This window comes from Kogia breviceps, chromosome 6 (assembly GCF_026419965.1).
Source record: "Kogia breviceps isolate mKogBre1 chromosome 6, mKogBre1 haplotype 1, whole genome shotgun sequence".
NCBI lineage: Eukaryota > Metazoa > Chordata > Mammalia > Artiodactyla > Physeteridae > Kogia > Kogia breviceps.
This window is the reverse complement of record NC_081315.1, coordinates 91,903,012-91,927,710: the sequence shown is the minus strand read 5'-3', so window position 1 is coordinate 91,927,710 and position 24,699 is coordinate 91,903,012. Positions and strand designations below refer to the sequence as shown.

Genomic DNA, 24,699 nt, shown 5'->3' with positions numbered 1-24,699 from the left:
AAGACTGCGCGCCGGAGCGGTGGGCGAATGTTTGAAGATGCTCAGGGGCTTGTTCAAGTTTATGGACTGTCAAGGCAAGAGGCACCCATGCGGCTGCCTGAAGTTTGCAAAATCTTAGTAGAGGCGGCGAGGGGAGTGAGTGCACTGCACCATATTGCCGCGTAGTGGAACGTGCGGGCGCAAGGCCGCGGAGTGGACTGGCTTCAGTCTTTCGCCCTGGGCCCTGGAAAAATGGAACCGGGTGTCGCAGGCGTTTTGATAAACCAGAGTTTGCCAAATATAACGGGAATTTGGCGTTACTGACACTTAGCCGGCTGCTGGGGCGCTGCGGCGCCCGCCCCCGCCCCCGCCCCCCGACTTCAGACTGCGGCGGTACGCACTGAGTCTGCGCGCCGGGCTGTTCTCGCTGATGTTGCAGATACAGAGCGGAGAGGCTCTGGTGTCTGCAAGAGGGTAGGAAGTGGGGGATAGGCGATGGGGAAGTGGGGCGGGAAGGCCGCCCTCCCGGCCTGGCCTTGGAGGAGGAGCCGCTGCTCCCAGAGTGCTGCTGTTTTAGCAGACTGGAAAATACCCGGCAGCTACCTGGCACATACCACACACGCTTCCTTCCTCCGCACCTCTACGGTCCCCCATAGGGAACGCTTGGAAATCTCTGCCGCCCCTCCCCCATTCCTGCCGGCTGCACCCGCCTAAACAGCGCGCTACAACTGCTCGTAGACTTTATTGGTGTTTGTCTTCTTTAAATCATTCTGCCGCCTCACATAGGTCTCGTAAAAGCAGAGTACCCACTCTGGACGGCTTTCTTTCTCTTTGCTTCTTTTCGCTTTAAATTTTCCTTTAAGAGGAGGCCCTTCAATGCCTATAAATTGAGCAGACCAGCTGAGGACCAACCAAAACCTAGCAGTAGCCTCTTTTCTTTTTTGAGGTGGAAAGAATTCTCTCCAAATATCTCCGGCCCACCTCAAACCGCCCCCTCCCCCAATCCTGGCTGGGCCCCCTTGTTTAACAGCCGCTGAAATAAATGAAGAGTAACTGGCTGCACTTCAGAAAACACGACCAGAATTGAGATCCGATGAGGCGGGCTGCGGTGGCCGTGACTGAAAACTGGGGAAGCCTCGCGTGGGGGAATACCATGTACGATCAAGTGGCACAAAGTCAAAAGAAGGAGAGAAAAGGAACTAGGGACACTTAGGTACACAAAGTTGCCATTAAAGTTTATTTCCCTTTTATCCAGATAGGTGACGCTACACTTTGCCAGTTACTAAAGGCTGCAGTTTTCTGCTCAGAAAATAATATCGAGGCTGCCAACATGTGTTTGTTACCCAGGCGCGCGCACACACACGGTCTACCCCCGTAAGCAAGCGCGACGACAGGGATGCCAAGCATTTAAACAAAGACAGCCGCGGCCCCCCCCCAACACCAGCCCTCCTAACTCTGCGCTCCCAAAAAAGGATCTCTCTACCACTCTCACTGGAGTTCGCTGTTCTCTCTTAACCACTGCAGCCCATCATGGTTTCTCAGAACACCAGCGTGGCTCCCTGGGTGCACGCGGGGTCCCCGAAGCCACAGCTGACCAAGCCTTAAACAAGATAAGAATTCGCGAACCAGAGACACTTCGAGAGGTGGGGAACATCGTCTGAGAAGGAGAAGAAGGAGAAACGTTTGCTGACACACGCCCGGCGCTCTTACACACACACTCGGCATTACTCAGAGCGAGGAAATTTACCAGCCACAGGGAGGGAAAGCAAGTTGCCCCCAGAACGCAGCGGCTGCACTCGCCGGGGAGGGAGAGGGGCAAGCTTTGACTTATGGGGGACTTGATGGGGTTGTGCACACTTGGAGTGGCCCCCGGAGCTGAAGCTGGGGTTTCCGGAGCGGGGCGGCTGGCTACTGCACCCTCCTGTCTCCCTTCCCCCGGTACTCCTCCCTCCTTTTCTGCTAGTGTGTAGTTTCCGCGGCTCCGCTGCTACTGCCGCCGCCGCCGCAGCAGCAGCGTCAGGGACATGCTTGAGCCGCGAGCGAGGCAGTGAGCTCCCAGCAGCAACCACCACTTTGGGCAAACTTGCCGGTTTCCGGCTCGTGGCTAGCGAGCGGGAGCTTCCCGCTTGCCATTGAGTGCCTTTGAGCCGTGGCAGTCAAAGGGGCGGCGGGAGCGCCCGCACCACTCTCCAGACCAAAGGGGACGAGACAACTGCGGAATTCACCCGCCGTGCCAGGGCACTTCCGAGGCAACAACCGACTGGCACTTTTTGTCCCCTTGGCAAACTGGATTTTTTCTTTCTTTCTTTCTTTCTTTTTTAAAGCTACTTGGCAGCTGCCTCTGACTCCACCGCCCCCACCCCCCCATGCCTTTTGCTTTTCTTCGGAAATCCGGACAGAATTGGGCATCTTTGTTAATTGACGTTGGGAGAGCCCGGCTGGGGTCTTTCGCCAGGCCAACCTCGCCTGCGCACCGAGGCTGGTTTGCTCACCTTTGAACTGCATAGGGATCAAGTTCAGCTCGAGTTGCCTGCATTGGGACTGGGAGAAAGGAGAAGGGAGCGTGCAGGAGAGAGGAGTGGGAGAAGGGGAAAGGGGAAGGGAGAGGAGGGAGGAGAGAGGAGGAGGAGAGAGGGAGGGAGGGGAGGGATCGAGAGAGAGCGGGGAGAGAGGGAGGCTGCAATCTCCTCCCTGAATCGCGCACAGCGCTGCAGATCCCGGTGCTCTGACATGCGGGCCGAATGCAGGTGAAGAAAGGCACAGACTCTGCGGCTGCGAACCCAAACTTGGGCACCGCGCGGGGCGCACGGCTCAGCCTTCACCCCCCGCGGGCGAAAGGCTGCTGCGGTTTCAGGCGGCGGCTTCGTGACTAATGACCTTGCGCAGAGTTGTTAAGAAAACAAGAGAAACCCGAGCTCTCTGGGGTGAGAAGGGACTGACTATCTGGGCGTCCCTGAAGATGGCTCGGGCTGCTCTTCCGCGCGCGGGGGGAACCCTGAAGCGGACCGCTGTGTGACTCGTGTCGTCTCCACTGCACGGTGCCCGAAGCGACCTGCCGGGATTTTTCATTCTCGATCTGTTGACTGGCTCCCCCGCTGCCTGAGCGGAGTCGGAGTTGAGACTGGCTTGTTGCTAGCCCTAGCACCTCGTGCAGGAAGCGACTCACGTTTGCCTGGGCAGCCGGAGCAGAAGCTGGGTCTGGAGTGAGTGGCTGGAACGTGAATTGGACGCAACTCGAGTAGCAGCAAAGACAGGCGGGGGAGGCTGCAGGCTCGCTCCCCGCTGCTTCCCGGCTCCACCGCCGGCCTGACGGACCGGTTCCGGCCCCATCCGACAGAGCGGGGACGGGAGCCCGGGATCCTCTGCCCGTTGCGGTGATGACTCTGCGGGGGCGGGGGCGGAGGGGGCTCCGAGTCCGCGGCGCTCAGTGTCCCGTGAACTGTGAGTACTGCGACTGAACAGCGGCTGGCGAGCGGGCGATTAGCACCCATTGCATGAATTATGAAACGATAACTTTAGGAGGAAGCAGGAGGAAAAAACAGAAGGATCTATCGCTGGTCGCCCCTGCCCGACTCTGGACGTTGCTCTTGCCCCCCTTTTCTCCCTCTCGCTTCTTCCCTTCACTGAGAGCGGAGAGGACTGGGAGGAGGGCAGGCGCCCGGCCCCGGAGGAGGGGGCGCCTGCGGCCGGGATTAGAAGGAGCAGTAGCAGCAGCAGCAGGAGAAGATGCTGAGGATGCGGACCATGGGGTGGGCGCGCGCCTGGTGCCTGGGCTGCTGTCTCCTCTTGCCGCTCTCGGTAAGCCTGGCGGCCGCCAAGCAACTCCTCCGGTACCGACTGGCCGAGGAGGGCCCAGCAGACGTCCGCATCGGCAACGTCGCCTCGGACTTGGGCATCGTGACCGGCTCCGGTGAGGTGACTTTCAGCCTCGAGTCGGGCTCGGAGTACCTGAAGATCGACAACCTCACCGGCGAGCTGAGTACCAGCGAGCGGCGCATCGACCGCGAGAAGCTACCCCAGTGTCAGATGATCTTCGACGAAAACGAGTGCTTCCTGGACTTCGAGGTGTCGGTGATCGGGCCCTCGCAGAGCTGGGTGGACCTGTTCGAGGGTCGGGTCATCGTGCTCGACATCAACGACAACACGCCCACCTTCCCGTCGCCCGTGCTCACGCTCACGGTGGAGGAGAACCGGCCAGTGGGCACTCTCTACCTGCTGCCCACTGCCACCGACCGTGATTTCGGCCGCAACGGCATCGAACGCTACGAGCTGCTCCAGGAGCCCGGGGGCGGCGGCGGCGGCGGCGAGGGCCGGCGCGCCGGGCCTGCAGACAGCGCCCCCTACCCCGGGGGCGGCGGGAACGGCGCGAGCGGTGGCGGCCCGGGTGGTTCCAAGAGGCAGCAGGACGCGCCAGAGGGCGGCGGCGGGACCAGCACCGGCGGCCGCAGCAGCGTGTTCGAACTGCAGGTGGCCGACACCCCGGATGGCGAAAAGCAGCCGCAGCTGATCGTGAAGGGGGCGCTGGACCGCGAACAGCGAGACTCCTACGAGTTGACCCTGCGTGTGCGCGACGGTGGCGACCCGCCTCGCTCCTCCCAGGCCATCCTGCGGGTGCTCATCACAGACGTGAACGACAACAGTCCCCACTTCGAGAAGAGCGTGTACGAGGCTGACCTGGCGGAGAACAGCGCCCCGGGGACCCCCATCCTGCAGCTACGTGCCGCCGACCTGGACGTGGGGGTCAATGGGCAGATCGAGTACGTGTTCGGGGCGGCTACCGAGTCCGTGCGGCGCCTGCTGCGCCTCGACGAGACGTCCGGCTGGCTCAGTGTCCTGCACCGTATCGACCGCGAGGAAGTGAACCAGCTGCGCTTCACCGTCATGGCCCGCGATCGCGGGCAGCCCCCCAAGACCGACAAGGCCACGGTGGTCCTTAATATAAAGGACGAGAACGACAATGTGCCGTCCATTGAAATCCGCAAGATCGGGCGTATCCCACTAAAGGACGGGGTGGCCAACGTGGCCGAGGACGTTCTGGTGGACACTCCCATCGCCCTGGTACAGGTGTCTGACCGAGACCAAGGCGAGAACGGAGTGGTCACCTGCACCGTGGTGGGCGATGTGCCCTTCCAACTCAAGCCGGCCAGTGACACAGAGGGTGACCAGAACAAGAAAAAGTACTTCCTGCACACCTCGGCCCCTTTGGACTATGAGACCACCCGGGAGTTCAACGTGGTCATAGTGGCGGTGGACTCGGGCAGTCCCAGCCTCTCCAGCAACAACTCCCTGATTGTCAAGGTGGGAGACACCAATGACAACCCGCCCGTCTTCGGCCAGTCAGTGGTGGAGGTATACTTTCCCGAGAACAACATCCCCGGAGAGAGGGTAGCCACGGTGCTGGCGACGGACGCGGACAGCGGGAAAAACGCTGAAATCGCCTACTCGCTGGACGCTTCCGTGGTGGGGATCTTCGCCATCGACCCCGATTCCGGGGACATTCTCGTCAATACGGTGCTGGACCGCGAGCAGACTGACAGGTATGAGTTTAAAGTTAACGCCAAAGACAAAGGCATCCCGGTGCTACAGGGCAGCACCACAGTGATTGTGCAGGTGGCTGACAAGAATGACAATGACCCTAAGTTTATGCAGGATGTCTTTACCTTTTATGTGAAAGAAAATTTGCAGCCCAACAGTCCCGTGGGAATGGTCACAGTGATGGATGCTGACAAGGGGCGCAATGCGGAGATGAGTCTGTACATAGAGGAGAACAGTAACATTTTTTCCATTGAAAATGACACGGGGACCATTTACTCCACAATGTCTTTTGACCGGGAACATCAGACTACATACACATTCAGAGTCAAGGCTGTGGATGGGGGAGACCCTCCCAGATCCGCAACAGCCACAGTCTCTCTCTTTGTGATGGATGAGAATGACAATGCCCCCACAGTTACCCTTCCCAGAAATGTTTCCTACACTTTACTGCCACCTTCAAGTAATGTCAGGACAGTAGTAGCTACGGTGTTGGCAACAGACAGCGATGATGGCATCAATGCAGACCTTAACTACAGCATTGTGGGAGGGAATCCCTTCAAGCTGTTTGAGATTGATTCCACCAGTGGTGTGGTTTCCCTAGTGGGAAAACTCACCCAAAAGCATTATGGCTTGCACAGATTGGTGGTGCAAGTGAATGATAGTGGGCAGCCTTCCCAGTCTACCACGACTCTGGTGCATGTGTTTGTCAATGAAAGTGTTTCTAACGCAACTGTGATTGACTCCCAGATAGCCAGAAGTTTGCACACCCCACTCACCCAGGATATAGCCGGTGACCCAAGCTATGAAATAAGCAAACAGAGACTCAGTATTGTCATTGGGGTTGTTGCTGGAATTATGACGGTGATTCTAATCATCTTAATTGTAGTGATGGCAAGATATTGCCGGTCCAAAAATAAAAATGGCTATGAAGCCGGCAAAAAAGATCATGAAGACTTTTTTACACCGCAACAGCATGACAAATCTAAAAAGCCTAAAAAGGACAAGAGAAACAAAAAATCTAAGCAGCCTCTCTACAGCAGCATTGTCACTGTAGAAGCTTCTAAACCAAATGGACAGAGGTATGATAGTGTCAATGAGAAGCTGTCAGACAGCCCAAGCATGGGCCGATACCGATCAGTTAACGGTGGGCCTGGCAGTCCTGACCTGGCCAGGCATTACAAATCTAGTTCCCCATTGCCTACTGTCCAGCTTCACCCCCAGTCACCAACTGCAGGAAAAAAACACCAGGCCGTACAAGATCTACCACCAGCTAACACATTTGTGGGAGCAGGAGACAACATTTCAATTGGATCAGATCACTGCTCTGAGTACAGCTGTCAAACCAATAACAAGTACAGCAAACAGGTAAGATGCATCCCAAATATATTTAAATATCTGAGACAGAGCATCTTCTGCAAAGTTTTGTCTTCTCTCTTAAAGCTACTAGTTAAAATTTTAATAGCAGGAATTTAGTGTTGGTGTAGTTCATACACCATTTATTTAGTAGAGGCCATGTACAAAAGGTATACCACTGTATTTTGCATGTTATACCAGAGTTTACTAAGTTACTAAAGAAAACACTGTAGGCAGTGTTTTACACTTCTCTTAGTACTTGACAATCCTAATTCATTCTACATTCTCTGTTTCCAGATAAATATGTAAGTATTGTTTGGATGGCTAGTTTTAACCTGAAATTATTTTCTTTTGTGCTACTAAGTGGATACTTGTGTCTAAAGACAAAATTTCTAAAGTTACTTCTGCTGTCTATGCAAATTGGACACTATAAAAGTTTTAGCTATGTTATACACTATGCAGAATTTTACAGATAAGGAGATGCTGATTTATGCAAATGAGTACTAAGTCCGAGATATTGCAAAACTGACTACTTTGACAAAATGCTGACTTACAGCATTTAATGATATGCAAAACCATGCAAAACTACATTTTTATTATTTAAGTATCTATACAATTAGGCTTCTATGAAGATATGCAGTCGGCCTTTATATTATTTGTATTTGGTAATCAAAGTTCGTAACCAAAAGTAAATTACATGAACCATTTATTATTTAAGCCAAGCAACAAAAATGTTCATGTTTGATGCAGTGTGTGCAAGAATATTTTGATGTGCATTGTGATATACTGAGACTATAAAGGTTTTATGGAATATTTGACAGAGTTATTATTCAGTGAAATGTGACAACAGTGGGGGAAAAAAAAGTGTATTCTGAGGTGAACTTCAAAAAATATAAAATTTATTTTTGAAAGTTTTGCTCATGTATGTGTGTGTGTGTGTGTGTGTGTGTGTATAACTCTCAAACTTTACTTTTCACGCCAATCAAAGTTTGACACACAACAAATAAAACCTTTTGGAAAATTCTGTGTCTAAAGCTGTAGCAACTCTGCTAATAAAACGTCACATATTTCCTACCACCAGAACATCTCAAGAGACACATTTATGTCTGTCAATTAATATCCAATAATAGTTTTTCTATTAAATATGTTTTGCATGTGGAATGTGAGATCTTAGAATAATTAAGGCAAAGAAAAAAGTTATTTTATAGCCTCAATGAAGATGTTAATTTGGATAAGGAGAAAGATAACATGCTTTTATATCCAATTAGCAAAGCAATCCAAGAAAACACAGGTTTGAACTACACTGAATTAAATGACTTTCAAAAAGATGTCTTTTCATGCACGTGAGCCTGAGTTATTTCTTTTAAACTGAAATATAACAAGTGGAGAGTATATCTGTTGTTGTGTTATTGCTTTACCTGGAACTAGAAGATTTTTGTTTTGTTTTTGGTGCTTTTATCTGTTTTGTAAACAAGGACGATTCCAGTTAAAAATAACAGCACTTTTATAAGGTTAGTTATAATAACACCCACAAATAAAGATCTGTAGAAATTTATTTAGAAAATGGTAATGTGTTATGCAAAAGCATGTGAAGAGATTTTTCTGCAGAAAACTTACTTCTCCACTGTCATCTTAATAGGACTTTTTGTCCTGTGGCATTCTAAATTATGTAATCTTAAACTTTTGAGTAGACATATCAAGTGGCAGGTTTATTGATACTTTATGCAACCACTTCCTATGTTCTATGCTGTCATTAAGCTTTATTTAGCTCATCAAATGGGGTTAGCTCTATATTCTTGAATATTTAAAACAGCCAATATCAAGACTGTTGTGGCATACTGTTTAAAAGGCAAAGTGATATGCTTATAAATAAACTAATGTATGGTGTTAGTCTCTTAACTCAGCAAAGAGGTCCATATACCAGAAGAGAAAACTACAAAGCCATTGAAATAAACCATGCACTTTGCTAAAAGTGACTTTGAAAAACTTGTGTTGTTAGGCATTCAAAAGATGAATAAAGTTTTAACCACAATAAATAGCTGACCTAAAATGAAAGAAAGGCAAATGAAATACACTCCCCTTAATGTGATTAGTAATAGTAATTGATATGCTTCATCTCCTCAATATTGCTGTCAGGAGATAAGGGATCCATTTACAAAGTTACATTCTGTTTAGACATCTCACATAATAAACAGGATCTTTTTTGTTCTCATTTTTGTTTGTAATGTAGATAGATGGTTTTCTATATTTATTTTTAAAAGATATTACATTTAGTTTTTAAACATTGCCAAAATGTATTTTCCTTGATTAAAACTGAAAAATAAAATTAAATAAAGAATACAGCATTTTCTTTCTCCCTTTTAATGCCAAATTTATCTAAAGAAAATCTTGAGGGTTGCTGTCTTTTACTTTCTTACAGTAGGGATTAATTAAAAATACGAGATTTTATCTGACATAAAGTGTTTTTCTATTTATATTTTTCCTGAATTTCTTTTCATAGTTCTTTACTTGTGATATAATGGAAATGATGTCTATTACAGTGTTCTTATCTTCATGAGAATTGGTATGAAGTGTTGCTCCTAAGTCCTCTTAATGGTTACATTATAATGAGTTAAACAGCTTTGTAGAAATAAAAGTCTGTAAATAATGCCCCCCTCCCCTTCTTTTTGGTTTGTTTTCTTAGGCTCTAGAGACATTCAAATCAATCTTCTATAGTTACTCTTGGGCAGAATCTAGGAGATAATGTGTTGCAGAGATGCCGGAATTATTTCTGAAATTCACACATTAGGAAAACTGATTACATAGCCCAGGTTTTCATAGTTCATACCTTTGCAATTCAAACAAAAGCCCTTGTTCTCAACTAAATAATCTGTCTAGTTCAGAAAAATCAGGATCATTGACAGCATTAAGTGTACACCATTCCATTTCATTCTTCCTTTACTTGGTAAACCTGGTCTTGGTGGCTGTTAAAGTTTTGTGAACTGGAAGTTCAGCTGTGCTTTTGACTTGTGAAATGAAGGCAGAATCATTCTATTTTTCTGTTTATTTTACTATGTGTTAAGTATTTTTCAATTTTCTTAAAAATAGTATAATTCCAAAAGGTTAATAGGCAATATAAAAGTATAGTTCCCACTTTGCATATTATTTTCAAGTTCTCTTGAGCTTATCCTTGCCATGATATTATTTAGATAATGAACTGGCAAGTAAGAATTTCATTTTATTTAGTAAATGGAAAGTAAGGTACTTTATTTCTGCAAGCATATAGAGGATACAGCTTGAATAAACATTAATTTAGAAAGCCATTTGTAGCTGATACTGAAATACTGAAGAAAAATTCATATTAACTCCAGTGACAGTTTCTCTTGCCTAAGGAACTTCTGAATGTCATCTGAATAAAGTTCCTTTTAATTGATCAAACTGTGTTCAGTCTATTCATTGTATACTTAGTAAAATTATGGCAGAATTATTTTTTTAAATTACTTCCATTTTGGAAACAAATAATGACTTGCCAACATGTATTAGAGTTCTAAGCACTGAGGAAACTGAATATCAATTTATTTGTGAATGTATATTACACCATATGTATTATAGTGGAAATGCCAACCACAGCTTCCAGCTTTAATTCTATAAAAATAACTTCTACAATGTGATTCTCCTGTCTATGACCAAGGACACTTTCAAGAGGCACAGTGAATCTGCATATGTTGGGATTTTTGTTACATACGACCTGAAATCATAGGCAAGAGACTAATAACTGATGAAAGTTAGGCTGTGTCTTTAGTCAGGAGGTATCTACTAAAGCAACAATACTTGGCTTTCTGGATGTCTGTGAAACAAGGAAAAGGTCATCCACTGATTTTATCTCTAATGAATATACAAATTTTTATTGAAGTCCAGGTATGACCATTTGAATCTTATCCCAAAGTTCTAAGTCAATTACTGACTTTGACATAAGACCACAAAGTCAATTTAAGTCAGGATTCTAAGTAAATCATGCAGCTGGACAACTATAGCAAAATCATTCTTTCTTGTTATCTTTTATTTTTGAGTAAGTACATATCTCTTATGCCAAAAAGCATGCACATGTGGTAAATATATATCATAATCTCTCTCTCTCTCACACATACACAGATGTTTTTATATAAACCAACTATGTTGCCATTAGGCTTTTATTTCCTGTGATATTCATACATTGATACATAGGAAACATTTGAACTTAAACACATATAAAACTGACATATGTCATAAACAATTGCTTAATGTTTGTATCTAAAATTACTAGAGTTACCACATTTTAGAATTAAAAGATATCAACCAAACCAACCCCCTCATTTTGTAGAAGAAACTGAGGCCTAGTATGAAAGTTAATTTGATTGATATTGTTAAGATAATCAGGGATATAATATGGACTAGAGTCCAAGTCATGGAGTACAGAGAGTCCAATGTTCTTTTTTTTTTTTTATCATGCTACCTGTAGGAAAAAAAAAATGAATTTCTCTCTTTCTCTGTATATATTTCAATAGTGACAGAAATCTCTTGAGGTTTAGTTATATATGTATAACTATATATTTGGTTATTAAAATGGATATTTTTTACAATAGTATATAATTCTGCTTTAGGCACTAGTTTATATCTGTAAAATTATCAGGGAAATTATAGTCCAAATTTGATAGATTAAAAGAAATTCATAGTTATTTCCCTCTTATGTAAGATAGCAAATGATGATGGATGTTAAAGTAACTTAACATGGTTTAGAACATATATTCAACAAGTTGAGAGAATTTTTCGTTTTAGCAGAACGACAGTAGATATAAGCTTCTACCTAGCATTTAGTATATCCTCAGTAAAAACATATTTGTAATGGAAATGAATAAAGCTTTCTATACATTATGTATGAAACTTTCTATGCTTTCTAATTGGGATAATCTTTTACCTTTTCCATCAATAGTGATGATTCCTTTGGCTCTATGCTCCTTTGCATTTTGCCAACTTTGTAGATGCACTTTATTAGCATCCTTAACATACAATTCTGGACTAATTTTTCCTCTAAATTTTTTTTCTAGAAAATTTATAGAAGAAAGTGACATTTTGCTATTTTTCAATTGAATTGCTTCCTTGTTAGGCAGTTAACCAGTATAGCATTTTAGATTCTAAATATACCTGTTGATAAAATATAAAAGATTGAATTTATTAATTTCAAAAATAAAATGTGAACTATTTTTAAAACTAACTATAATATAACAAAACCATTGCTTCATCATAGCCCCCAATGCTTTCAGACATTTTAACATCATTTCTTTTCCTAACAGAGGATGGTAGTGGAGGTTATGTAGAAAATTTAGTATAATAATTGTTTAGAGCTTTATGTTTAAATTGTATATAACCAATTTCTAGGCTGTAGCAAGGCTGTATATCCATTTATTTACTATGACTCTATAGAAATAGTGGAATCTGTGTGTGTGTGTGTGTGTGTGTGTGTGTGTGTGTGTGTGTGTGTGTGTATCTTGAGTCAGCTTTGCTTTTCTTTCTTATTTATTTTAAAAGCCCTTAGAATCTTTTCTAAAGCAGGGACCATGTTTTGGAACATTACACAGTGCTTTATTTAGCATTAGTGTTGTGGGAGAAATCACATTCCAAGAAGAACTGAGCTGAAACCACTAAAACTAATCTTAATTATCACTTCTGGTGAATTAATGTTTTAAAGGCAGAATAAAGGTTTATTTTCTAGAATTTAGTGATGAACTAAATTTTAGATTATTGAACTCTAATGCTGTGTACAAACAAAAAAAAACTATTAAAGCTTCCAAGTAGGATTCATCTGACAAGTTAACTGTTTTCCCCCTGAACATATTTATTATTTACAAACACATAATTTGCAAATAAGAATTTCTCTGCTCCAAAACCTCCATCACAGCATTCCAATTGGGCATAAGCCATTGGGGAAATTTCTTTGTAGCATTTTTTTTTGACCTGCATAAATCTTTATTTTCCTTCTTTCAGATGTGTCTGCATCCATACATTACAGTGTTTGGCTGAATTCCACTCTAATATGATGCTCCATTATGCACCATACTCTGGTGACCTTGCTACTTTGCAACCTGCTGGAGCCTGCCATTGGCCGTGGGGTGTCAGCCAATCACTGCTTGTTCCACTTGTTGTGCATCTGATTTTCAAGGATTTTTGTTTTGTTTGTTTTGTTTTTTTTCTCATTTAAGGAAAAATAGTATTGAAATAAATGTATAAAAGAAACAGTATTAATAAAGAAATGTGCTACTAATGGATGTCTAAGTCACCAGGAATTCCTTTCTCAGAGTGGTGGTTAGCAGAACTTAACAGTGAAGTCTTTTTTAAAAAAAACCCAAAAGCGTATTTCAACAATTATTTTAAGACACTGGCTTTGTGTGAACCAAGGAAAATTAAGTCTATGAAGTCTTTGTCTATAATACATTAAAAAATGACTTTGAATAAAATCCTAAATTGATCAATAGTTTTAAAGGGTTACGTAATCAAAGCCTTTTCCAGATCAGGGAGATAGGTCTGTCAGAGTGAAGGATGGTGTCTCCTTTGCATTGTGTGGGTGTATTTCTAAATGCCACTGTGCGTGTTTGCTCCCACACATGTGTATTCAAGGACTTGGAGCAATATTTATAAAAAATATTGTGTCTGTAAGACAAACTTGAGAGATTTATTTTGTGTTTACCACAGGCACTGCCAATGGACTGGTTTTTCCTTAATCTTGAAATGCTGACCAAAATATCTGTAGAATGTTTAAGATTTGTGTTGCTGTTGTTATTAAATTCCTTAAGAAAATTTAGAACCTTTAAGTTAGATTCACTGAAGTCACTGTGGTCACATTCAGAAGGAATATGTGGCTACCTATTTTTGTGGACGACATTTATCTGAAGGCTATTCTATTTGATGTCAGATAACATAAGTTCAAGCAGCTTCTGAGAATTCAGTACATTATATATTTTTGAGAAAGCAAGTAGCCTAATTTTAGTTGTATAAATAGTGATTTGCTAGGTAAGTCAAGAATTCTCTGTATGGTCCCTCTAACTCTCTCTGTTTATATTTTTATGTCTCTATTTGTTATGTTGTATGTGTTTATGTGCTTAAAAATAAGTGTTCCATGTGAAAACTTTGATAATTTTACATTTATCATATCATCTGCCTTATTAAAGTTTTCCCAAAGTTTTGAAATACTAAGAATTCAAGATTCTTGAGAATTTTTTGGTGAATTATTGTCAATATAAAAGCCCTTTATGAAATATAAATAAATACTAGAAGAACAACATTAAAATGTGGAGTGATAGGAAATGCACGCTAAACCATGTATATCACCAGTGCATGTATTTCAGGCTTTTTATTTTCTTAGCTGTTTATTTAATTTTGCAAAATAGAAATTTTCAGAAATATCACTGAGAATATAGTGAAATTCCTGAATAAAACCTAATTTTTATCAACCTCTCATTTTGTTTTGAGCACAAGGACCAGTGTAAGAAACTGGTGAAAAAACTTCTTTCCACTTTTGGCTTCTAGGCGATATTATGTTTCCTCAACCCAAGTAGTAAACTTCCTTAGATATATACTTAAACTAAATCCTGTAACAAATCACATCACCTCAAAACACATTACAGACCAAAAGATCAAAAAAAAGCAATCCAGAATTGGGGGATAAATTAATCTGTAACCACATGGAGGGGGTATTTATGAATAACTTCACAAGGACCATTCTAAGGCAGAATTTTGCAAACTTGGTTGCAACACACTATTGGGACATGAATCAATTTGTGAGTTTCTACCACAATTCAAAAGATACAAAATAAAGCAGAAAAATGTCAAGTACGCCATTCATGTAGTAAGAGTAAATATTGTCTTGTGCAATCTTTATTTCAGTTGTGTTTGTATGCATGTGTGTCTTCCTGCTTTTGGTTGCTATGTAAAAAATTTGTCTTATTGTGGAAGCAGTTGAAAAGGATTGAGAACCATCCCTCTAGATTGTTCGGGGTAGGGAACAGTGGCTATTTTACTGTTATGATTAGAAAAGCATAATAAATCAAAACAAAAAAAATTACTAACACTCCCAAGGATTTTAGTATGCTTTTTACCTGAATCAAAATAATCAACAGCAACAAGCTTTTGAGAAGTCTGTTATCATTCCTCTGTTTGTTTGTAAATCTTTGAGCATTTCGCCACTGGTTCCTATCCCTGCACAGACTTCCAGATTTCTCTCTGCTCCAACCCCTTGCTCCCAAATATCATCCTCCTCTTCAGGTCTCCTTTTCAGTTACTGGAATTTACCATTTAGGGAGGTGTGTGTGGACAGTTGGATATAAACTCAGAGCAACCCACCCACCTTATATATTTTAGCATTTGGACATTTTATTTAAAACGACAAGACAATACTTCCTTCTACATTACAAAATCTAAAGAGAAATATGAGAATGTTAGAGACTGGTTTAAATAAAGTTTTTTTCTTTTAACACAATTAATATAAGCCAGTACTGGGTATGCAAAGAAAAATAAGATAGAGTCTTTGTCCTCATGCAATTAATATATTATAAAGAAGATTACAGAGCAGAAAAATGATAGGTTATATTTGCATTATGCTTCTTAAGGGTCAAATTATTGAATGCATGTTTGCTTCTCAGAGTAATCTGTGAAAAACAAGCACCATTATTATTTCTGAGGTGAGCAAACTAGAGTAATGAACAGCTTTTTCAACACTCTGATGGAACTAGCTAAGAACTTTATCAAGTCTTTGAAGAAACAGCCAGTCAGAATTCAAAAGTACTGAAAGCATTTGAGGAAGGTGGTGAAATTTGTGATTTCGAATACCCTATATTTTTAGACTTACCTAGGTAAATTCTTCCCAAAAGAATTAGAAAAGGCGCAGCTTTTCAAACTTTTTCCAGTCAAACTACACTTTATACTACCAAAAAAAAAATGTTGTGGGTATAATTTGGAGATCTAATTAATTACCCTACTTTGTAAACAACAACCCCATATGTGGTTAAAAACAAACAAACCTCAAGAATTAGGTAAATCACTCTAATCTTAATTAAGTTTTGAGCCTATCTCTAGAAAAATGACTGAGATCCTTCAGAAGTAATCCCACAGTTTGAAATAGCTCTCTGGGAATAATTTCTATCTGTAACTTTGCAAAACACTTTTCTTGGATGTATGTGACTTTTTTTATCCATTTATTTTATAGAGAATCGATTGATTTGCGATACCATTTATACACCATGCAAGGCTTTGTAATTAAAATGGTGGCTAAAATAAGGCCCTTATTCTCTGTGCAAAAGTAATATACCTAAGGCAAAGGATACATGAAGCTCAGAGAGACTGCCCCCAAGTTTGTCTTGTCTGTCGTGGCATTCCCAGTGCCTACTAGAGTTCTCAGCATATAGGAGATACCCCCAAAATACTTGTGGAACAAATGAATGAACAAAGGGCCTGGGCTCTATTGCTAGGTAGAATGAAAATCCATCCACATGGGATCACCAGACTGTGGTATGGCCCCTTTATATTGGACTCTAGGAACATCCTAATTGTTATTTTCTTTCCCTGCTGGGTGGGTGTCTCCATGATAGAAGACTACCTGCTAGGTTGGCTAGAGTCCCTGTCTTCTCTGCAGGATATATGACTGTTTCTGTACCAAATGAATAATTCTCTGATTTCCCCTCTTCGCTTCTTCTTGGTGGTGTATAAACACCAAACCCTTAAAAAAGATAAAACAAAACTAAAGCAAACATGTGAGGGAGGTACTGGTCACACAACAGACTTCTGATATATTTTGAGGGGCTGTGCAGAAGTGTGCAGACAGATGGGTTTTCAAGATTTTTCTGGAGATGCTCATCTGCAAGGAAAAATGGACACACACACACCCAAACGCATGCATGGGTCTCTGTATTCATCAATTTATATAGTCCTGCAGGTATTTTTCAATCAGTGTACCAACCTATGCTCAATGATAATGGATCTTTTTTTCCCCATTTTTCATTCTGATTGTCCCTGAGAAGTCATTTTTAAAGATGAGAATCTAGCATATCTGTAAAGAGAAACGTGTACTCAGGAAAGAGGTCTAGAAGAAAGAATATGCCCTTACTGGGGAGTGATGGGCAGTGAGGTAGAAGCTGAGAAATGCCTTGCAAATTAAAAGCACTCCTTAGAAGTCCAGGGATTCTAAGAGGCACCTCTTGTAAATTGCAAATGACCTCTGAAGGAGTTGGTTCAGTCTTGGGCACACCTGGGTGTAAATTGCTGTAAGCAGATAACTAGGTCAGCACCTCACAAAGATCAATAGTTCTTAAGAAATGGGGATTTTGATTAGAGCCATGAGGAAGAATGAACAGCCTTCAGTAGTTTAGAAGACTGAGATCTCTGTTAAGGCACCAAGTGTCTTGGACTCCAGCTGGGAGTTAGGATGTAAGGTGAGATTATAGCAGAAAAGGGTATTCAGTCCCGACAAAAGCAAATGTATGTGGCCTTGATTTTGGCCCAGGGCCTTCGTGACCAGAAGGATGACACTAAGTGTCAAGGCTTGATATGATTGCAAGGCTGGTGTTAAAAAGTAGTAAACATTTACTTTCTCCCATTTCTACTAGTTGTTTTGCTTTGGTTTGGTTTTTGTTTTCAGCCTAGAGTATCAGGTCCAAGTGCTCTGTCTTCATTCATTTTCTACCCCTGTACTTTTGGGAGAAAGAGAAAAACAAAGGAGAAAAGAAAGGGGAAAAAAAAAGTACAACCACTGCATGGCAATAGACTCACCTTCTCCCTACTATTATTATTAGATTACTGTAATCAAAATTCGTGATGCTTGCCACATTATTGCCATGTAGCTATTTCTTATCCTAACTTAATTCCATTCTCAGAAATTGAGTTCTAATAGGTCTGTACTATATCCCAGAAACCTGAATTTTTAACACTTCCCCCTTTTCAATTCTGATTGCAGAAGGTAGGTAAGACTACAAAATGTGAGGTTTAGAGCCCCTGAAATTCCTAACTTCTGCTTACTGGTTTGCTTTTTGACAGCCTCTGGCAAAACAGAAAACTGAAGCCTAGAAAGGTGATAGGAAAATCTGCCTTCTGGCCCTGGCTTTCTCACTAACTGGCCAGTGCACCCTATGTAAGTCCTTTCAAGTCCTGAAGCCTCTCAAACTCATCTTGTGTCATTTTACATAATAACCCCTGCTCTGATTACATGACAGGGTTTATGAGGGTCACATAAAACGTTTGGGACTTGTAAAACGCCATGGAAACTTAAGATAGTACTTCTCCTTATCCATGAATTTCTCTAAGCCCTTCTTAAAGTGCATTTATTGTACACTTTGGGGGTATTTTCACTATCCATGATTTTAAAAAGTTTTTTGGTTTCAGTCTCTCAGTGGTTTTTGTTTGTTTGTTTTGTCACAATCACTTGTTTGAAGCCTCTGATGTTCTCTTATCCTGGTTGATTTCTTCAAAGTTATGCTGATCCCTGATCCAGGTGCAACTAGGGTGTGTGCTGTCCTTAGAGCAATAGCCACTGGGTTTTATCTGAAGTCATTTCAGAGCCTATGACATCTCGATGGGAAAAAGGAGAAGAAATAGCTTATTGCTGTAAAGCAAGTAGTTTAAGAAAGGCTTAAAATAGTTGGTATCCATTCTGATACTTTAAAATATTCACTACTTTTTAACAGTCCTTTCCTCTTCCATACAATATTTCCTGTGAGTTTTTCTTTCACTTCTCATGTCCGGCCTCTAACATTAAGCGCGATCATTTTTTTTTTTTTTTTTTTTTTTTTTTTTTTTTTTTGTGGTACGCGGGCCTCTCACTGTTGTGGCCTCTCCCATTGCGGAGCGCAGGCTCCGGACGCGCAGGCTCAGCGGCCATGGCTCACGGGCCCAGCCGCTCTGCGGCATGTGGGATCTTCCAGGACCGGGGCACGAACCCGTGTCCCCCGCATCGGCAGGCGGACTCTCAACCACTGCGCCACCAGGGAAGCCCAAGCGCGATCATTTATGGAGCTTTAATTCTGTGCCAATCACTCTGCAATGACGTGTGCCACATTATAACACTGACTCCTCCTAACAATTCCAGGAGGCAGGGTCTATTATTTTTTCTATGTGATACATGTAACTGGGGAATAAAATCAAACAAAACCTCTTAGGTCCCATCCTCTCTACGTAAAACAGGGGCCTTCAGCTACCCGCAGTCAACTCTTCTCTGACATAGTTCTCTCTACAAATCTGAGAATTATTATTGATATAGTCTTGATAGATTTGAATTTGCATATAGATATATATTTAGGCTTTTATGTGCATTTCATTCTAGTCCACAATATTTGCTATGTATCCTCAGCAAAAAGGGCTACCATAACAAAATACCATGGACTATGTGCCTTAAACCATAGAGATTTCTTTTTTACAGTTCTAGTGGTTAGAAGTCCCAGATCAAGGTGTCAGCACATTCACAGAGAGAGAGCTCTTGTGTTCCTTTCCCTTCTTCTAACGACACCAGTTCTATCAGATTAGGGCCTTACCCTTCTGACATAATTTAACCATAATTAGCCCCACGAAGATCCTAATTCCAAGTAAATCACATTGGATGTCAGGGCTTCAGCATATGAATTTGGGGGAGATTCAAGTCACTCCATTACAGATTCTATTCTTGGTCCGAGCAGAACACATTGGAATAGACCATTGTTTCTTCATGAGCTTGTCATTCACCACAGTCTGTATATTCATAGGAAGGAAGGTATACTTTCTATTTTAAAAGAACCTTTTCCCTTTTAAGATTGGCTCCAAAAGGCAGCCCTTTAGATGTGTTCTTGGCACTGATGAAAAATTGGTACAGTTGCTATAGCTTTTGTGAAAAAATATGAATCTATAATATGTATGCATGTACATAAAACTTGAAGTTCATTGTTTAGCTTATTATATCTAACTTTTTATGCACATCTTTGAATGTTTTTTGTAATTTTCAGTTTTCACAGGGATTTTTTTTTTTTTTTTTTTTTTTTTGTGGTACGCGGGCCTCTCACTGCTGTGGCCTCTCCCGTTGCGGGGCAGAGGCTCCGGACGCGCAGGCCCAGCGGCCATGGCCCACGGGCCCAGCCTCCCCGAGGCACGTGGGATCCTCCCGGACCGGGGCACGAACCCGTATCCCCTGCACCGGCAGGCGGAGTCTCAACCACTGCGCCACCAGGGAAGCCCTCACAGGGATTTTTGATATTAAATAACATCTTAGTTATTTTAATTTTGCCTACCAATATAACTGCATGTAGGTCTATTAATTAATGTAAAATCAATATTCGTATAAAATATTCCAGAAATTGTTCCACAAATGTAGCAGTGGTCTTTTAAAATGATGATGTTAGGGGGCTTCCCTGGTGGCGCAGTGGTTGAGGGTCCGCCTGCCGATGCAGGGGACACGGGTTCGTGCCCCGGTCCGGGAGGATCCCACATGCCGTGGAGCGGCTGAGCCCGTGAGCCATGGCCGCTGGGCCTGCGCGTCCAGAGCCTGTGCTCCGCAAAGGGAGAGGCCACAGCAGTGAGAGGCCCATGTACCACCAAAAAAAAAAAAAAAAAAAAAAGATGATGTTAATATTTAGTCTTAAATGTCTAGTATATTTTCAGCATTAAAGTCCAAATGAAAAGGAGTAGGAGTTAAGGGGTCGGGGGAGTCAGTTGAAACAGTAATAATGTAGGCTTGATAATCCCTCTTTTCAAAGGACAGTCTCAGTGGATTTTCACACACAGCGGCATAATTGGTCTGACAGAGATCCAATGGGTTTGATTTCTCTTGGCATATGGAAACTGCCAAACCTGTAACCAAGGCTGGTCCCAAGCTCTGAGTGACTCTTCACCAACTATTATTATGTATGCATGCAATACTTTGCATCAACACAAATCCATGGACATATCGAGGATTTTTTTTCACTGTGCCTTTTTATTTTCTTAATAAAATTAAAGAGTCGTGATAAAATACATAACGAGTAGCCTGGGAACTATATATGTATCCAGTGGGCTGTAGGAAGTGGTTATATTTTAGGGTAATAACACAGGATTAACTCATCAATGTCGGGAAAAGAAACTTCTTTTCTGTCGTTTGGTCAGAATTTCTAGGCAACGGAGTATATCAGCTGAACAGACCTTTCCAAAGAAGTACCTTTCTAAGCTTCCTGAGCTAATTTTACATTTGACCCCCTATATTAAAAATGGCAAGTTAATCAGTTCTTTTGTTCAGGGAAATGGCAATAAGTATGGCATGAATGTAAAGGTTTTGTTTTGCTTTTTCAAAAATTGCATCTAAATCTGCTTTTTGGTGTATTTAACTGTTGAACACAAGGACCAATTTTAGATACAGAGCTGGCTTTTCTATAGGGGATTAAGGACAAAAGATGGTAATGCCGATTTTTTTCCAAACCAATGCGCATACTATTAGGTTAGGAGCATTAAAATTTACCTTGTTACAAAAATTTCTTGTCTTTTTCTTCAATGTTTTAATGTTTCTTTAATAAGAAACTAGTGTGTGTGTATGTATGTGCATATGTATGTATGATATATATACTCATATATACATATAAATACACAATACACACACAAAGGTAAAACAGTTAACATTACAGAGAGCAGATACTCAATGAGTGATTATCTTATGTCAATTATGTGATTATATGCAAGGCATTGTTTTAGGCACTGGAGAAGCAGCAAAATAAAACAGACACACATGTCTTCCCCCATGGAGATTCAATTATAGTTGGATAATACATAAATAATAGGTAAACTTATACTGCATGCTATGTTCTACGCATTGGTCAACATATTTTATATATATTAACTTATTAAATAGGTCCAACAGCCCTATGAAGAACACCTGTAATTGTCTTCATTCTGTAGATATGGAGAGTGTTGCACAGTGGAGTTGAGTAACTTGCTCATTGCCCCACAATTTACAACGTGTCAGAGCTGAGGTTCAAGTGCAGACAGTCTGGCTACAGAGGCCATACTCTCCACCACTGTGCATATGCAAAGTAGAGGGAACACATTTATTTTACAGCCAACTAGTTCTGTGAGGATGAAATTGAATTCACTCAACTTCTCTTAAAGGCGTCAGTGAAATTTCAACCTTACTATTTTAATACCTGTTACTATGTTCTTGAAATTAGGTCACTCAGTCCAATTTTTTAATAGTGCCATCTTAAACCTTAATCAAAGTGCAAATCAAAAGATGGGAAGAGGGCTTCCCTGGTGGCGCAGTGGTTGAGAATCCGCCTGCCGATGCAGGAGACACGGGTTCGTGCCCTGGTCTGGGAAGATCCCACATGCCGCGGAGCAACTAAGCCCGTGAGCCATGGCCGCTAGGCCTGCGCGTCCGGAGCCTGTGCTCCGCAACGGGAGAGGCCACAACAGTGAGAGGCCCGCATACCGCAAAAAAAAAAAAAAAAAAAAAAAAAAAGATGGGAAGATATTTATTAGACTAGTAAGCACTTCCCTCCTTCCTTCTACCCATTCTGTTCTTTCGGGAACACCTCGTAAATATATTTTTCTCTTTTTTGTTATTTTATTTTAATATTCTTCATTTTGTTAAGTTTTCATTGTCTGTTGTGTATGTTATTAATACAACTAGGAGAAAACAAATTCATTAATTTTCGTGAATTGTCAATTGATTTAGGATAGGAAATGCCTTTATATAGAGAATAAGATTTTACTTAGAAGATTTTAAAATCATACATTTTGTTTACCTCTTACTAAAAAGAAAAGACATGCTTTCTCTTATTTTTGTTTTTTTTCCCCTAATCATTCAGAACATTTAAAAGAAAACAAGGTGAAAGTGAATTCCTTGTAAGATTGATTTCCTATCATACTCTGGTTTTCTTTAAATTAGGTGCTCATTATTAAATATTCAATTAAAATATGACCTACATCATTTCACAGTTTTTTCTCTCAAAACATATTATCATTCTATTCTTTATTTAAACATTATACATGTTTCTTTATGAGCCACCTTTTTTTTTTTTTTTTTTGCGGTATGCGGGCCTCTCACCGTTGTGGCCTCTCCCGCTGTGGAGCACAGGCTCCGGACGCGCAGGCTCAGCAGCCATGGCTCACGGGCCCAGCCGCTCCGCAGCATGTGGGATCCTCCCGGACCGGGGCACGAACCCGCGTCCCCTGCATCAGCAGGCGGACTCTCAACCACTGCGCCACCAGTGAAGCCCCTATGAGCCACCTTTTTAATCACTTAAAATTCAGATGAGTACCAGTGAAGCCTATCTGAAGTTGATTCTTTATGACAATAAAGATGTACTCATTTCTGCTATGATAGTGTTTTCCTAACGAGTTGATGATACTTTTTATTATAGGATGTTTACTCAACAGGTAGATGTCTCAAAATATGAATCTTTGTAATATAACTCTGGATTCAGTTATACAATATCTCTATACACTTGTGATCTGGATTGATCGTAGTATATGATTTATATGATTTAAAATTTTTTTTTTTTTTTTTTTTTTTTTTTTTTTTTTTTGCGGTATGCGGGCCTCCCACTGTCGTGGCCCCTCCCGCCGCGGAGCACAGGCTCCGGACGCACAGGCCCAGCGGCCACGGCTCACGGGCTTAGTTGCTCCGCGGCATGTGGGATCCCCCCGGACCAGGGCACGAACCCGCGCCCCCTGCATCGGCAGGCGGACTCCCAACCACTGCGACACCAGGGAAGCCCTGATTTAAAATTTTTAAGCTTCAGAATTAGTGAATCAAATTTTTGAGGCTATTTCCACAGTCAACAGGTTGTGGAATTTTCTTTTCTTAACAATAAGTATAAAAAATATTGCCAGCTTCACAGTTATTTCCTACTAATAGGAAGAAAGTATGATAAATTGATATGGAAGCCAACTAATAATCCCCTCCAGACCTCACTTGAATTCTTACAGAGCCCAATATATCACCTCTTTACCATTTGGATAAAAGTTTAACTCCCCCGGGCTCCCCTGGTGGCGCAGTGGTTGAGAGTCCGCCTGCCGATGCAGGGGACGTGGGTTCGTGCCCCGGTCCGGGAAGATCCCACATGCCACGGAGCGGCTGGGTCCGTGAGCCATGGCCACTGAGCTTGCGCGTCCGGAGCCTGTGCTCCGCAACGGGAGAGGCCACAACGGTGAGAGGCCCGCGTACCGCAAAAAAAAAAAAAAAAAAAAAAAAAGTTTAACTCCCATTTGGAAGCAACCAATTTAAAGCCAAAGGACTCTGGCAATTAATCAGTGTTAGTTATTGGCCAACTAAGTGTGAGCATCAAACATACATTCTAAAATTACTGGAGCATTAGAGTATGAGCAAAGTAGGGGATGGAACAATTTGGTTTGAGTTGGAAAGCTCATTCAAATTTAGTGTCTGAAAAGGGATAATTAGTTATGAATGTGTACACTTCAATGTAGTTACTGGTACACTTTCAGAAAGAGGAAAAGAGAAGAAAAGACAAAGAATACCGTGTATAGAGCACAACTACATTGTAAGGACCTGATGAAATCCATAATTCAGTCTGTCTGTATTATCACTCTAGAAAAATGTTTCCTGGATACACCTTGTGAGGTGTTTGTTTTTGTTTTTTAATCCACTTAGGCAAGTGGGGATTGTTTCCAGTCCCCAGCAGCAAATAGTATGAATACCTACCTTCCACAGTAAGCAAGTTATAAAAGTACATTACTTGCTTATGTGTTCGTGAGAATTCACTGCTATTAATTTTGAACTTTTTGACTGTTCTTTTGTAAAGCAAGAACAGTTGTTGCCAGAGCACAAGGCAGAAACTCCTAATGGCAAATAAGCATTTACAACCATGTAACTGCTCTGTTTAT

General features: G+C 42.1%; 1 protein-coding gene across 7 annotated transcripts in view; it reads left to right on the top strand.

Moving 5' to 3' along the window:
- Positions 1-1,478: 1,478 nt before the first annotated feature.
- The window catches only part of PCDH7 (protocadherin 7), a 411,267-nt gene continuing 388,046 nt past the window's right edge, over positions 1,479-24,699 (top strand). For 4 of the 7 annotated variants that reach the window (XM_059065818.2, XM_059065817.2, XM_059065822.2 and 1 more), the window contains exon 1: positions 1,479-6,879. In XM_059065818.2, coding sequence (XP_058921801.1) covers positions 3,706-6,879 — 3,174 coding nt within the window. In that variant the 5' untranslated portion in view covers positions 1,479-3,705. The remainder of the gene's footprint in view (positions 6,880-24,699) is intronic. The other 3 variants (XM_067036313.1, XM_059065816.2, XM_059065815.2) reach the window with 1 other exon arrangement.